Genomic DNA, 16,770 nt, shown 5'->3' with positions numbered 1-16,770 from the left:
TTTCTTGTCCGTTTCATTTCTGACATTGGCGTCTTGAAACTATGATTAAAATTATTGTTGGAAGACATTTTTGAGCAGATAAAAAGCAAGTCCGTGGTGACAGGCTGATGTGAGATCAGTAAGGTGGAAGCAGGAGAACAGGAGCAGAAGGATACTGAAATCATCACAGGGGAATATTTTAACATGCGAAATATTTTTGGGAGCAGGATTTTGTAGAAGAGCTAAAAAGGAGAGACATTTTTCTTATCCTTGTTATGTTTTACATCTCTGGGCTTCCACAGATCCAGCTGCAAGTGCTTTATGCTGTTTACTCAAAGGAAGTGCGCTGCAGGGACTTCCTCTGAGTAAACGAAGAAATGGCAAGATAACATTATGTAATATCGGTGTTCAGTCGGCCCGGACTTAACAAGTAAAGATGAGGGATTTTCTGGTTGGGGAGGGGGAGGCAGTTTAACATTTTATCTTTACATTTGATTATTTCATCAAATTCTTCAGTGGCACTTTCTCACTTATCCGCCCGACTCAGCCGCATCAGATAGATAACTCAGCTGAAGGGTTGTTTTTTTTGAATATTGCATTAAATGGGTGACCTGAAAAGAAAAGGCAAGACCATGTCGCCTTCTTCCATCATCTCAGGAATCTTTTCTGATGATTATGTCATTGTAGGTGTGGAAATGGTTAATAACTGAGTTGAACCCATTTAAAAAAACAAAACAAAACAAAAAAATCCCAAAGGTCATTAGGAGCAGTTATTGTTTTTTAGACTAACGGGTGTGGAGGTGTGAAAAAGGCTGGGGACCACTGGATTAAGAGACAATAGACTACTTAAAGACACACAGGAAACCAGTGGGTCATATAATGTCCCTGCAGACTAATTGTGATTAAGTTAGTTTAGGGTCTACTTGACATTCATGCACAATCTGCAGCTATTGTTTGTTTCTTTGTGGTACTTCAAATCAGAATAACTATGGTCTGGTTTGGTTTGATTGGAGATTGCAGAACGACAGGTGACTTCTTTCCAATGCCAGTTTTTTAATGGATTTAAGGGGGAAGAAAAAAAAAAAAAAAAAAAAGGACAAAGGACAAACGAAGCAAGTGACTTTTTATTATTTTTATTCACTGACTAAAAGAAGAGAAGCATTCATTCCACAATAATTCAAATCAACATTCGGCAGGTTGACCCCTCAATTGTATGCCATCTGTCATTTCAGAGGTTTTACGTGGAGGTTTATAACGCGTCCTCCCTTTTCTTCACCACAGAGTCATGGATCAACACTGTTCAATGATAAAATCTGTCCTCTTACTTCCAGAGGACTCTTCCCCTGCAGACTAATCCAAAAAACAAACAAACAGCTGGGACAATTTCAAATATCACTTTTGTGCCTTTTCTTGTGGACATTTAGGGTAAAACTCTGTTTTGCTTGGTCTTAAAAATCCACAAGCCATCCTTTTAATCACACCTTGGTCTGTTTGATATAGCTCAGGTGAGTTACAGAATTGACTCGCTTTTAAAGCTCTGTGCAGAACAGATTTGGAAGTTTTTTTTTCCTGAAATATGCTCTGTGGTACGTGAAGTCTATCCAGCTGTGTTCTGGGTTCAGTCTGGTTCCCTGCTTACAGAAAGGAGGTAATAACCCGGTGCTATGTGCTCACGTTAACCGACACAGTCACACAGGAACGTTACGCTCAGAATATTCAACATTAACGATGGTAAAACCATTTCTGCAAAAAACACAACAACAGAGCTTCTGATTTACAAAGTCTGCGTGATTTCAGAGTATACTTCATGTTCATAAATTGAACCCGGACATGTGTTGCATAAGAGTATACCACGGTAATGCATTGTTGATACCTATACAAATATGCACTGTGTGAGTTTAGATATCTATATAGTTTATATTTCTTCCTCTATGGTTTTTCTAAAGATGCAGCCGGGCGCGGTCAGCAATGCTTGTGCCCCCTTTCTGGCCACTAGTAAGACTGCTGTTATTGCAAACTGTCCTGATTTTAAACAAATGCACAACATTCGTACCACGATAAAACTGGGGCCATCTAGCCAGTCTCACAGAGACCAAGAGTGAGCCCGCCGTCACCGCTGCTGTCGCTGGGCTGGCTGACCAGAATCAAAAAGATCTTAAAACTAAATGATAAGATTTCAGAAATCATCATAAGGCCAAGTATTGTCATTGCAAGTTCTTATTAGTTTACATCTTCGTTTCTATTGTATGACAGTGAGAAAAACCAAATATAAAAATAGGAGGAAAAGAAAAAAGAAAAAGAGGATGAGTGTGGATTATATGCATTCCTCTTGCATAGTTGTATTGCTGGACTGGGCAGCAGGCCTGCCTGCCTGGCTAATTAGGAGGTTTGGCTCTCCAGACTTGACAAGAACGACTTTGTTTACCAGCCAGAAACATCACAGCCACAGTAGCTGAGATCTAAATGGAGATAGTTGGCCGACACTGAGCATGAATATCTATCAGGTCCCTGATACAGTCAGGCGCTGCGTGAATCTCGCCATGCATCAACGATACTGACAGAATTTGGCCAGGTTAATGCCATCAGTGCCATTTTGTCGTTTCGCCTCTACATCTACAGAGAAGCAAGTAAATGATAACACCATTACTATCGCACCCAGGCTGACATCATCGTCATCATCATCATCATCATCAGCTGGCAGGAAAACTAAAAGCCGGAGTGTCCAAACTTCCTGTCAGTGCTAGTACATCTAGCCTCAAACACATGTACTTATCTCTGTTACAGGACTGATTTTATACCAGTGCAATGCACATCCAGTGTTTGTCTCCAAGTTACTGAAACACATCAGGAAGCTAATCAGATTTGTCACATTCCTGCATGCGGCCAGCCCTCTGTGAGCTCATTCAGTCCTGCATGTACTGGTAGTAGTCTGTGGTCAAAGCATTTAAATGAGAAAACAAACCTAAAAAGAAATACAACCTTGCTATGAGGAAACCCTGTCTCTTCATGTTAATCCACCAGAAACACTGAACCAGCCCTGAATGTCTTTTAGGGAAGGCTTCAGGCCCAGAACCATCTTACTACCTCTTCTTCTTAAACTATTTAAGTTTCATTTTCCAGAACATTCTGAGAGTCAACATCACAAACCCTCGAGTCGGCATCGAGTCTAAGCAACGATCAAAGTGGAAATGAAACTTGTGATGAGTGTCTGCCTGTGGCTCTGAGCCCGCGTTTAGGCGGATGCAGATTTGACACAGTCTGCTGCTTTGGTACTAAAATAACACACACACTCATGACCCTGTCCATGTCAAGGGAATTAGCAGTGGCTATCACAGAGGTTTCATACCCATCCCTCTGTATAACAGCCTTGATTGGACAGTATATTTACAGTTCTGCAAGCATGCCACCAAGGCCAACTTTCTCAGATAGAGTGCATTAGAGGCCAGCTCTGTGGGTTCATTTAGGGGCCATGTGAGCCCAGTTATCTTCAAGGATTTCTCTGAATGCACATAACAGCACAAGAAAAAAATTAAATAAAAAGAAGCTAAATAATAATTAAAAAAAAAGTTAAAGTATAAAATGGTCAAAAGGGCTGCGGCCACTTGAATGTGCAGTAAGTGCTGGTAATGGTCTCCTGAATAACTGACATCCCATCATCCCTCCAGAGCCTTCAAACCTGTCATTTTTAATGGCAGGACTCATTAAAAATAAGGCTCTGCTAGCTTTGTGTCAGTCAAACAAACTCCGTCTGCATATGTTATAAAAGTCAGCCCAGCACAGGCTCCCGTGCATCCAAAGTGAACATGCATCTGTGTCCTTAACATGCAGTCCTGTTTTTCACCTGCCAGACTGACTCAACATGTGAAACCACCTGATTCCACAGCCCTCTTTTTTTAGCACTGTGATAGTCAAGTTGCTTTTGTCACACCCCCCCCTCTGTCCTTTGTGACTTTGTGTACCGGACACAATATGGCCTCAGAATGCTGAAGCATGGCATCGCAGAAACACACATTAGAAACTCAATTTACCTCCTGAAATGAACAACACCCTTCATAACCATTTCTAAGTGTTATCACACCTCCACTCTGCTCAGACCAGCTGCTAATCTGGTGTGACTCGTCAGTTCTAGATGCATCTCTGATCTCTTCACACATAGACCATTCAAAGTAAAAAATATATAGTTTCTGTAGATAATCTTCTTGCAGACCTTGCAGCAGTAAACTGTTTGCATGTCAGACGGCCTGAGCGACGCCTGTGTGGAATGTCCCGTTCCTAGAAGATCTCTAGCAGCAAATCACTTTATAGCTCAGGACTAAACACTTCCCCTCAAACTCGACCTTGGGTACAGGCTTACTGGCCAAACACCACATCACATGAGACACATGGGCCTTTGTCCTCACTCTGCCATTTTTCAGGGTGCAACTCCTCCTGGAAGCATCTGCGAGAGTGTTTAGTCCCTGACTTTACTGAGATTGAACCTTCTTAGTTTTACATTCATTTGTTCCTCACAGTGAAACAGACGATGGACAGGGAAGAGAAAGGAGGAGGAAAACTCCAGATCACTCTGCTTAAGCCTCTGTAGGAGTGTCCTGCACTGGACTGGACTTTAAGCAACATGCACTGTAGACCCTGAGTGCCGTTTAGAGGTAACACTGTACAAGATGTGCAGCAATGCTGATCCAATAATGCCTTAAAACCCATATTCTTGTGTTTCTAAACACAGGGCACAGTCAATGACCAGACGGGAAGCCTTTTGCTCTCAGGTCTGGATTCACTCCAACCACATGGCGAGACTGTTGACATTTTATCACATCCAGTATGGTCCAAAGTGTAAGAAGGGCAGAGTTTGACACCAAACAGACTATTAATAGTCAGTGGAATAAACATGGGAAAAAAAAGGAGTGGAGAAATATCAGAAAAGTAGGAGCTTTAAAGGAGAAAACAATACTGGACCAGCCTCCAGTCAGTGTGTGTCTTTGTGGGCACTTCAGATAGACTTGTGTCTGGGTTAAGTTTGTTCCTCTGTGGTCTTTGGCAGCTAAGAACACATCAAGGGTGGAGAACAGATCCAGTGACTCCTAAGATTCTTTCAGCTTCAGGCCTGAGGTTTCCATCGTCCTCCTCCTTTTCCAAAAACCGATTGAACCCTGAGAACGAATGATTTCTGTTCCTGTTTCCCGCTGCAGAAGAAGTGATAAGACTACACTGGTGAACACGAGCAAGCCTCGCCCTCTCCCCTACAAATACAAATACACACAGGCATGCATACATCGCATGGGACTGCACAGCCAAAAACATCTTATTTATATATTTCTACTGCATACAAGTGAAAAGCTGAGCAGAAAAATGTAGGCAGGATCCGAGAGGAATCAAAACACGATGGCTGCTAAAGCCTTCATCACTGCAGCTTTTAACCCTTAAAAACTGAACTAATAATAACAACACCTAACAAAGCCAATATTTTTCTGACAGGCAAGGTTTGAAAAGCAGTGAGACTTCAGAGGCTTTCAGGCACAAGATGGCTCAATATTTAGCTATTGGCCACAATGCTGGACTGGTTGCACTTCTGTTTGACCTCTTGTCTCCTTGGAAGGATAAACCAGGATTTCTCTAAACGTGCCTTCACTAAAATAGAGTTTTTTCCATTTCTAGTTTTGTGGCGCAAGTATTTCAGCAAGCTAACAAATCTGAACTGTAATTCTGATTATCTGAGCTTAATCTCTGGTAAAAACACCATTCCTTCCTTTAATTTTGGCAGATAAACAGCCAAATCTAAGTTCTAGCATGAAGCCAATAAAATCTAGAGACTTGTGAAGACAGGAAAGTGCTGATGAAACGAGAGTGGAACAGCTTCTTAAAAAAAATAAATCTACTTGCTTATTTGAGGTGACCAGTTACTTTGACATTACATTCTACTAAACACTGCCGTCATTTTTACACCTCTTACCTGTCTGACATCTACGAACAATACGAAGCTCTAACAGCTCTAACATCTCTCACATAAAAGAGCTTTTAAAAAGAAGAAAGAAGGAGGAGGAGCGTGGAAAAAGATGACATTAAAAAACCAACACGTTTTGGTCTGAATGTGTGATGTTGGTACGTTTCCCCTCTGAGTGTACAGAGCTATTTACAGCCACAAACAGCCTTTAAAAGAAACTCTTGGTACCAAAGTGCATTTATCCTGAGATATGAACCAAGGACTATAGAGATTATCATGGCTAAACCACCAAGGTCCCCTTAAACAGACAAGCAAACATTTGGTATCTGGGGCCAGTCGCTGCGATTAATTCATTCTGAAACTAACAAAGTGCTGGCACACTGGTTCCATATCAGTCCATGGGGAAGAGAATAAAATCACTAAGGTCAACACTGTAAACTATAGACCCTGATATGGACCTTTACAGTGTGCAGTGCCATTGTCCTCGATCTTTGCAAATCCATGCCTGAGCTGAAGCCATTTGGGTGGGCAGCTTTTCTGACAGTGGCTCGTTTACTCACGAAATTTGGGTCTAAAGTCTAACCCAACTTCCATTTTTCCTGTTAAAACCTCAACTCAGCTCAGAAAACTCCAATAGGACCTCATAGCCACTGAGCAGTCACAGCACTGTAGGATCACACTGCTATACTGAGCCCAGTAATCAACTGATGGTGCTCAGGTCTATCTGGAGTCATTTGGTCTATGATGCCTCGCTTTAGCTGTTAACATTCATTTCATGTATTAAAGTGATCGCATTCACTTGAAAGCAGACAAGTAAAGACACTGACTTAATCAAAGTCATGCAATTGTGAATGAATGAGGACAAGCTCAGCCAGACCCACAGTGCCAAAGCATTTCACCTCAGATAACCGACCATCAGTTCAAACATTAATTGGGCCCAGCAGGTCCCCCATTGACAGCATAGATTCATTTGAACCACCCCACAGCCTCTCAGTCCCTCACATCTACTGAAGATATAAGACACGTGCAGCAAGCAGCATGGTTGTGCCATTCTTTAGTCTTTATCAACCATAATCTTTGAAAACAAATGTATGATTAGGTTTGCTGACCCCTCCGACTGAGGGTCTATCGGATGGCAAGATAAACAACAACATCAATAACAACAACTGTAGCCAGAAAACAAGGGGCTGTTTCAAAAGGCAACTGTGACTCAAGAGAAAATAATCCAAAGAAAATAAAATAAAAACAAAACTTCTACTCACATTAACTGATTGTTTCACACAAGCTACACAACATTGCCACCACTGCTGGTCTTAGAGACATTAAAAGCCTACCTGAGACTGACAGAAGCAGCTTTCGTCACATGACCCGAAACCTTACTGTGCTGCTGCATTGGAGGAGGAAGAGGAAGAAGGGGGGAAAAAAAAAAAAAAAAAAAAAAAAAAGGAGCAGTCTTGGCTGTCAGTGAAACCTACAATGTTAAAACTCAGCTATTCAGCAAGAGTAAGCCTTCAATGGCTGGCCAACAGCGTCAGAAATGAATTAAGTTACATTCAATGCACCCATTCCTCCCTCCTTGCTCTCAATCATGATTTGTTCCCCCTCAAAAAGAAAGAAGAGCTCTTCCTACCAACAGTACTGCTGCCATGACCTGTGTGATAGCTGCTCCTGCAGAATACTGCTGCTGTTCTAACATGGCCTCACCAAGAGTTTGGAAGCTGTTACAAAAGAGATTACTTAAATCACAAATATACATATGGCATTAAGGAACAAAACCCTGTTTTCTCTTAAAAAAAAAAAAAAATATGAAGGACTACTTGAAGATGTTTTTGACCTCAGAGCCCTCCAGCGTCATGATTTTTGACTTTGTGTCATTGATCCCTTCTGCGTTCTTACAAACAACTGGAAGGCTCTGAAATCAGAAAGGCAGAGATATTCATCCTGAAAGTAGAAAAAGAGTTTCTAGTTGTCGTTTTGTGATGAGCTGAATTTTGTAGTTTGGCCCTGAAAGCGAGTCAGAATACGGGGCTTCCCCATTTAGCTAACGCTGAGGTTTCCCTAGAAAGTCAACAAGTGAGCAGGGTGCAAAGTGTGTTGGCAACAAGCATGTAACAATATTCTCCTCAACACCATCGGTAAGGATCTCAAAACCCCTAAACTATTTTGGCTTTGAGTCGCCCCCCCCCTCAATAATTATCAGTCATGGTGATGACACGGCTGTTACATTAAAACTCACTAGCAGCAGCCACAGCCATTTTACAGTGGCGTTTCCCACCCGGCTGGCAAGGCTCTCGAACTAGTGGACAAGTGCACGAGATGCTCTTTCAGAGCAACAGAAGAAGCAGCTATGGTTGTGTTACCCAGGAAGTTACTAATCAGTAAGTTTACAGACTCCAGACAGATGGATACAGAGCAATGGTTTGTTAAAAAAGATTTAAAAAAAAAAAGAAAAAGAAAAAGAGAAACAAAAGAACTAAAGCTAATAGCTTGTGCCTGAACACACAACCCTTCTTAAATTCCTACAGTTCATCACTCAACCCGCCTGCCTGTCCTGTTCTAGCAGTGAGCAGGATAATAATATATCTCTATTTAAATACACACAAAGCCAATACAGGCAAGGGAACCACCACGCGGGAAGAAAGAAAAAGAAACCTCAACTGGGTTATACAAAGAGCAAGGAGGGATGGAAACAGTCAAATTAAAAAACAAAGGAAAACAAAACAAATCAAAAGGTACATTACACAGATGCTCCAGAGGTTATTAAGGTGAAGGAGAGAGCTCTGAATACTTGTGGGCAAGACCAGACCAGACTGAGCTGAGCGGGCGCTGGAAGCCGCACGCTGACCCACAAACTAAAACCTGTGAAGTCCTGCCAGCTGTCAGATCTCTGTGTGATATTCAAACCGAATGCTTTTCAGATTGTAATTAGCAATTCAGTTTTAAGTGAATACTCCTATCTGCAATATACATATATTTAAAACATCAGAAGCTGAATCCATTTTTCAAGCAACTGGCCAACTGGATAATAAGCAAAGCAAGACGACGTTGAAAAATGGTCAGACTTAATTATGGAAAAAAAATTTAAAAAATAAAAACAATCAGCTCACGTCAGTTCACATAATTTATAGACTATTCTTAAGCTCCACTTTAGATTTTTCGTTGGGTCTTGGTCTGGTCTGGTCTTGACACAGTTTAGGCTGTGATGTCTTGGGTTTGCCATCCCCCGTCTACATGCCCATGCTGAAGGCGCGCAGCTCATGATGGAAGTGCTGGGTGGGTTCGGACAAAAACACGCTGGAATCCAGGCAAGGCTGCCAGACACGGCCGAGGCCCAGAGAAACCTCCTTCACCAGGTTGTGGACTGGGTCGCCCTCTACGCACACCGACTGGTCTGGATCAAAGTCGATGCTCTCCTCGGAGACGGTCAGGACACGGAGGCTGGAGCCTCGCAGTCGGGAGATGGCCACCAAGTTATGGGACCACACAGTGTAACCTAAATGGATTCAGGCATTAATCATTCAGATTTCAAAGCTAATAATGAACATGTTTTGCAGATTTATACTCGAAACAAACCATAACAACTTCTTTTTAATACGGCCTACAGGAAGGCAAGACTGCCAATGAACTCTGCAGTTACTTTACTGCTGGCTTCCTTCAAGCTACATTAGCTCTCCTGCTAGCAGCCAGTGCACTACTGCCGATGCGCAGTGTAGTAAGCATACCACTGAATTAAATAATAGTCTGTAGACTGGCTTTTAAATATATTTAAAAAAAATACAATTATTCAGCTTTTTCCAGGGATGCAATCTAAAAATATTGGACTGGTGTGTCCACAGTCACAACAGTAAGTCCACAGCTTGCTGCACTGTTTAGAAAACAGTCACTACAGGCCTGTTTTGTATGGAATTATTACCACTAGCCACACAGATCTGACCAACTACAGCTCACATTCTATCAAAGAAACAAAACTGAACTCACCATGTATCACGAGTACAGCCAGCTGAGTACATCTCCATGTCAAGAGGACCAAAGGGTCTTCGTTACGATTGATGCTGAGGTCAGGGAAGTCAGGGCCATCCCTCAGGAGCAGGAAGTGAGTCAGCGTTTTGTTGTACTGCTGGGAGATGAGCTCCAGTGTGGCGTCGGTCACCGGCATGCTGTAACTGTCGAGGTGAAGTCGCTCGAGGGGAAGGCTCGGCTTTAGGACCCTGAGGAGCTCAGAGCTGTCGACCTCCAGGGCCATGACGTACACTCGCAGGTTGGCGCTTACACGAACCTGGGGAAGACCAGGTAAACTTACTGATATGCTACAATTTACTAAATACACAGAGCCTCAATTCAGCATGAAATAAAAGCCACAATACAGAATCACAGCAGTACCAGTGCCTTCCAGTTATCCTCTGTAGCGGTCCCTTCTAATGATTTAAACTCCAGGGTGGCCCCGTTGAGCAGCAGGGAGAGGCGATGAAGTGGAGTTCGCCGTGGAGATGCCAGCAAACCACAAAGCTCAGATGTAAAGTCAGTAAAATCGAGAGCCAGAGAATGAAGGTTAGAGAGGCGATCCAACTCAGATGGGGAGACGAGGGGCCCTGAGGGAAATTCGGAGGAAAACTTTCAGTTATTCAGCATTACTGTCACATAATGTTTACAAACTATATGATGTAACAGACATACCTAGCTGATGGTCCAGTAAACTTAGGTGCTGTAAGGTCTCAGCTGAAGGATTGGACAGGCAGGATAAAGAACAGGAAGTCACCAGGCCCAGCATGAAGCTACAAGACAGCCACCTCAGCTGCCTGCTGTTGGAGAGGACCTCCATAAACAACTGTTGGATTCTATCGAGAGACAAAGAAAGACCATTTAAAAAACCAGAATGACTACAGCTGCCGTCAAATCTGGTTTAAAAAACAAAAAACAAAACAATCCCCAAAATCATTCCTGACAGTGGAGTAAAGAAAGAAAAGATCATCAGGGTATATACACTTTCAAAATGTCCCGACTTTATGTGTTTAAATGTAAGCCTAAAATGGATCTATTGTAATGATGTCCAAACAATTTCGACACACACACTACAATCAGACTGGTGGAGCTATGCTCAGCAACTTGGTGCATTTCACACAGTGTTTTATGGCCAATTGTGTCTACAACACAAACCACAGAGCACAGAAGCTACACTGAAATCTCATTTTTATTTAAACATCACTTACTGAACTACTGCTCAGCTACAAAACAAATCCACAACTGCTGTGAATGAGACAAAAAGCTATCAAGGCAGGCAATGATGTGCATGTTATTCTGAAAAGCCAGTAGTCCATGTGCTCTGTAAGTTAAACTGACATTAAAAACACCTGACACAAACCGGCCAACTATGAAACTCTTCGCCAGTTAAGTGAATGCTATTGATCATACTGTTACAGTGGATCACTCTGCTGAGGAATCTGGGATCCTTGCATTCATGTGGATGTTACTGTACATCAGTAAAAACTGCAGCTGGACAATACGCTCTGGACCTCAAGAAACAAAAACAAGGCACTGTCCTCATCCTCTAAATACCCTAAGAAATCCCATGTACATGCCCCAAAAAGTGAGAGCTGTCTGGGAGGCATACTGGACACAAACACTGTATTAAAAAAAACGAGGTTGTGTGACCTTCTTCATAGTCCACTTCTCATCATTGAGACAGGGAGTGGATCTACATGTACCTATCAGAGCATGGCTATCCATCATCCACCATAACGTGTGTCCCAAATACAAAAACACTCAGAGAATGACGGGAAATAAATAAGAAATAGCAGCAGGAGGGCCGAACTCAAATGCAATGACTGATTTAGGCTGCTGCAATTAATAAACACAAATTGACAGAACATAAAACTGGATTCAAGTCATAACATTTTCTGTCTTTTTACTTTAACACACACACACACACTCTCACTCTCTCTCTAAAGCCAGGAGCTTTTCTTTCAAGCTGTAAATATGTTTCTTAAAGCTGTAAAGTTGGCCATTTAAAAAATGGAGTCTATTGGGACTGATTTGCTTTTGGAGCCAGCCTCAAGTGGCCAGCATTTTTGGCACTTCCGTATTGGTTTAATTCATTTGCTGTCTGCTCAGTGCAGAGGTGTGTACATGCATTCAGATTTGATGGGAATCAAAATTTTCCATCAGGGTCGATATACATAGACGTTGGATACTGGGTTATGTAAATGACCACTATTTAAAGCCCTCAGTCTTTTAAACACCAACAACACACAAAAACAAACGCTCCTTTTTCAGAGAGTCAATGCTTTGCTTTGCTACTCAGTTTTCTAGGCGGAAACCAGACACACACTTTGAGTGTTTGACGTGGACAAAGACTGTCCTGTGATGAAAAACTGTCTTTTCTTAATTTTGTAAATTAATTGCCCTTTAGAGACACCAAACACCGCAGACTTTCCATAACAACAAGAAGATGCAGTTTTGGAAATATTACTCATTCACACCCACATGCAGCTTTAATTATCACATTTGTCAGTCATTTCAGTGAAACCTGTTTTCATGCTTCGATGTTGTGACTTACTCATTGATCTTTTTGTCCCCCTGGTGGATTACATGCAGGTGAGAGCTGTCTAGTAGTCCCTCTTGCTGGAGAATGAATGTGTCTCCATACAGACTCAGCTTCTGCAGATTTCTGAATAGACAAAGACACGTACAGTTAGAGAAAAAAAAAAATTAAAAAAAATTTGCAGTTATTACTAGAACACCTGTATCAACAGCAGCAAGTCAGATGAGTCATCCGATCCAAACAACTTAAAAATAAGGTTTCACCTGTTAAACAAACTGCAGCCATTTTGTTCAGTGTAATTTAGTCTTCACTTCTCCTGAGCTGCTTTCTATCCCGCACAGAATTATGGCTGCCCTGCACTTTCCCGCAGTGCTGTTGAAAGCCCTTTATATGCTGGCACCCAAAATAGATTGGCAAAGATCAAGCAGCAGTGTATACGCCAAAGTTGATTCTTTCGAACACTGATGCAGTCAATGTAAGCATAGTGGTCACAATGCAGCCAATTACCTTGTTTCAAACAGACGATCTACACCTCTTTTGATAGTAATGTTTGGAAGATCACCAACATAAACGTGGCGAAAAGCAGAAAGGACGAATTTCTTTATAGGACCGGTTACAAACATAAGAGGGAAGGGCAGGTTTATCTGCAAATAGGATGACATTTTCTTTCACATCAGTGTTGTTTTGGCTAAATGAACCAACAGGATTAAGAGGCAATAGATTTATTCATGTTATAAACGTATTGGAAAATTTACATTTTAACATTTTAAGCCATTTTATCACTTCAGTTTAATTTGGTCAGACATAAGTTACAATCAAATAACTGCAAATGACAATAACATGTATATGAATATCTTAAGAAATCAGTTAACACTATTTTTACTGTTTTCATAATGATTGTGCTTAAAGTCAGCATCCCTATGAATGATAATGACGACCTTTAAATGATAATGACGACCTTTAAATAGTCCAACAGTACAACGACACAAGATACCAACAGCCATTACATTATAAACAAATATGAACCTTATCTGGGTGATGTGTAGTCTTCAAATAATAGTCAAACAGGTTCCATTAACCCAGAATTTCATAATTAGTGCATCCCTACAATCAACACTTCGCAAAGTGCCATCATTTATTGAAAACAGTTCCTGTTGTAGGCCATTTTCCCAACATTTTTAAATGTCTGAATTAGCCAACTCAATACTGATGGGAACATATCCCCTGCATAAGTGTCGCACATGCACCAGTGCAACCACAAGGGTTTCATACAGCCGCACATGGCACAGGCGTACCTGCAAGGTGAAGCGCATGTTACATTTGATATACCCACTTCCTGTGTATCAGCTGAGAGTTCAGGTTTATGGGCTCATGTGCAGCTACTTAGTGCCCTTAGAAAGAAACAACAACTTGCCTGTTCTCATTATTCGGAACATATGTCAGTGCTGGTGGAGCTGGCTCAGTGCACTAAATGAAAGGAACAACCCCCCCCAGAAAACAACAACAAAAAACAAAAACAAACAAACAAACAAACAAACAAACAAACAAACAAACAAAAAACAGGCTTTTCATTACCCAATAGCGAACTCTGAAGTTAGAGGTTGTAGTCCTGATCTTTTCAAAACTACCATGCACAAAACAGACCATGGTTCTTAGATTCTCATAATGCTTCATCACCATGATGAGATCAGTGGAACAAGTTCATCCATTTATTTCAGTTCTGCTTTCCCCACCAAGCCCACTTTCACAATTCTACATCTGGATGAACCCAAATTTGTCACATTTTAAAAGTGTGTTTGAATAAATCAGGTGTCTGGAAGTGGATTACCACAGATAGATCATTATTGGTGTCTATATGTTGCCTGATACACACCGATAGTCAGTGAAAGTGTTGTGTAGGAAGTGGGAGAACATCCTTCCTTTGCCGCTGAAGCTTATAAAAACAACAGCCTGTTACTGAACTGAAACGTTATCAGTTAAAAGACAGCATTGGCACCAAATGCAACTTTCTGGATCTAGCTAGTAAAGCTGTACACCAGCAGGGAAGTGGGAAAGGGTTTAAGTTATCCTTAAACTGAAACAACTTTAAAACAAACAACAAAATAATGTCAAATATTTCAACCCCTTTAGTAGAATTAAGACAAAGCAACCAGTTTTGAATGCCAGCATCACAAAACACTGTAAAGAAGACGGGAGAAGGTGGAAAAAGGTGTGACACAGCTGCACCAATGAAATTAGAAGCGTTAACAGTGTCAAATTTTGACAGAGTAGGAGAAATTATCCTTTGTGTGTGTGAGAGAGAATATAAGTGATCGCGTCCTACAAACGGACAACAGGCTAAATACATCCACACACTGTATATTTGTGTGTGTGTGTGTGTGTCAGTGCTGATATCAGCAAGTCACAGCCAACAAAGCCTTCTAGCCTCCACCAGTGCTGTATTGTACCTGCTGCTATGGAGAGACCATAATGAGAAGTGTAAAATAGGACAGGTGACAAAAGGCATGCAGATGCCTCGCACATGCACCACCATTTAATTTATGCATGCAAAGGTGCCCTTAATAAACCATATGCATAACGCTTACTGCCACTGCAAAGACCTGGCATGATTACGTAACTCCTAATGCCAGGGTTTGTTTATAGCTAACTGAGCTAGCCAGTTGCTAGCTCACTGCGACGCATCTAAACCCGAGAAATTAAAAAAAAACAAAACAAAACAGGGCGAACATGTCAAGCGAATTTTTCACTCCAATTAAAAATATCAAAGCAGACATTTTCAGAGGTTATTTTCTAGTATTACCTATTGTTTCGGATGCTGGTGAACACACATAACACCTGGTCCAAGTAGGTGGCCACGGCATCCCTCCATCGCTCCTTGTGCTGCGGGTCGCTATCGGGACCCGGAGGCTGGTCCACTCTGGCGGACGACGGGTCGCTGTTCTGATGGCTAAGGTTTCCTTCCACCGGTGCGAGTTCTAGCTGCAAGTCTCGCACAAAAGAGCCAAACTTTCGCATAAGGAACTCAAGCTTCGGGGTTTCGTCAGAGCTGGAGCATCCACCACCACCTATTCGCAGTTTGAGCTCGGTCCACAGCGCGGGGTAGAACAAACACTCCCTCCAGCGAGAGCACACAGCCGAGGCCCGGAGCTTGTCTCGGTCGGACAGAAAGGAGAATATGTGGACAATAAGCTCGCTGGGCAAAGCCATGGCTCCGACACCCCCGCACAGAGCCATGGCGAGCTAAAAACGGCAAAAGCTGCTGTCGAAAAACCAACCAGACGTAAACGAAATGTCACAACCGTTTATTAAAGCGACGAGGTAGCAGCTGCGAATAGCAGCGACGTTTCTTCCTCTCGGCAAAAACAAACCGTTTTCAGCTTTGCCTTCAATACTACTGGAACGTACCACTCCACCGAATTACACGGGGACGGAAACAATCCCCACAAACCTTATCAAAGCATCCATCGCAGGTATTTCTTTTTTATTTCCTAACACTAATATTTTATTCTACCACGCTGATGACTTAGTGGTATTTTCATCAGATTTGGAGTAACCCGTGGCCGCATCGATACCTTGTCACTTGAATGGTTTCATCCGAAGGTGCTGTTATTTTTGCCATACTGACGTGCTCCGTTAGAGGGCAGTGTTTCTCGGCTGGAAAAAACCCGAGCCTCCACATGATCTTTATTTTGGAGTAAGTTTCCAGCACGACACACCCCCTCCAGTTCATGCCACACTCAAAAAAAAAGAAAGAAAAAAAATTACAAGGACAAATGCATGGTATGAAAATAATTTGCACAGCATATTTTTAACCAATGAACTGCATCCAATGTGAAAAGTCTGGAAGCAAAAACTGAATGGTAATGGGAGTTTTATTTTTTTAATGTCATTATAGAAGACAAAAAAAACGATATAACTGTTAATATACTCCTACTGTAATGTACGTAAACTCTAAAGTCCCTGAAAAAAGATGAAATGTGTTTTGACATACTAACTGGAAAGGTTTTCTTGAAGACGTTTCACCTCTCATCCGAGAAGCTTCTTCAGTTCTAAGAGCAATTGGTGGAGAGTCCCGGATTTTTTCCCCATTAATTTTCTTTTGCCTTTTCTTTGTTTAATTTGGTTATTTTGTGTTCAGTTTCCGGATATGCCTTAGCCTTTTCGGGTAAGGTAGTTGTTTGCAGTCATTTGATAAGTTAAAATCTCTCTGTGACTGTCTATTTTACCTTTGATGAAATTTTTATAACCATAATGAATGATTGTTTAACTTAAACATAGTGACACCAGTGTGTAAAGTGTAAAAGGTCAAAAAAAG

General features: G+C 41.7%; 1 protein-coding gene across 1 annotated transcript; it reads right to left on the bottom strand.

Annotated features, from left to right (window-relative positions):
- Positions 1 to 1,096: 1,096 nt before the first annotated feature.
- On the bottom strand, positions 1,097 to 15,849 carry fbxo33 (F-box protein 33). The gene is made up of 6 exons (XM_085256371.1): positions 15,256 to 15,849; positions 12,471 to 12,581; positions 10,592 to 10,752; positions 10,298 to 10,506; positions 9,896 to 10,193; positions 1,097 to 9,410 (listed from the first exon to the last, which is right to left on the bottom strand). The coding sequence occupies exons 1-6, from the start codon at positions 15,687 to 15,689 to the stop codon at positions 9,145 to 9,147; spliced, it is 1,479 nt and encodes a 492-aa protein (XP_085112497.1). The 5' UTR covers positions 15,690 to 15,849; the 3' UTR covers positions 1,097 to 9,144.
- Between the last annotated feature and the right edge of the window lie 921 nt (positions 15,850 to 16,770).

This window comes from Mchenga conophoros, linkage group LG19 (assembly GCF_057382185.1).
Source record: "Mchenga conophoros isolate Kocher_MC1m ecotype Shallow Benthic linkage group LG19, M_conophoros_male_GT1.1, whole genome shotgun sequence".
Classification (NCBI taxonomy): domain Eukaryota; kingdom Metazoa; phylum Chordata; class Actinopteri; order Cichliformes; family Cichlidae; genus Mchenga; species Mchenga conophoros.
This window is presented reverse-complemented; position numbering and strand designations above follow the sequence as displayed.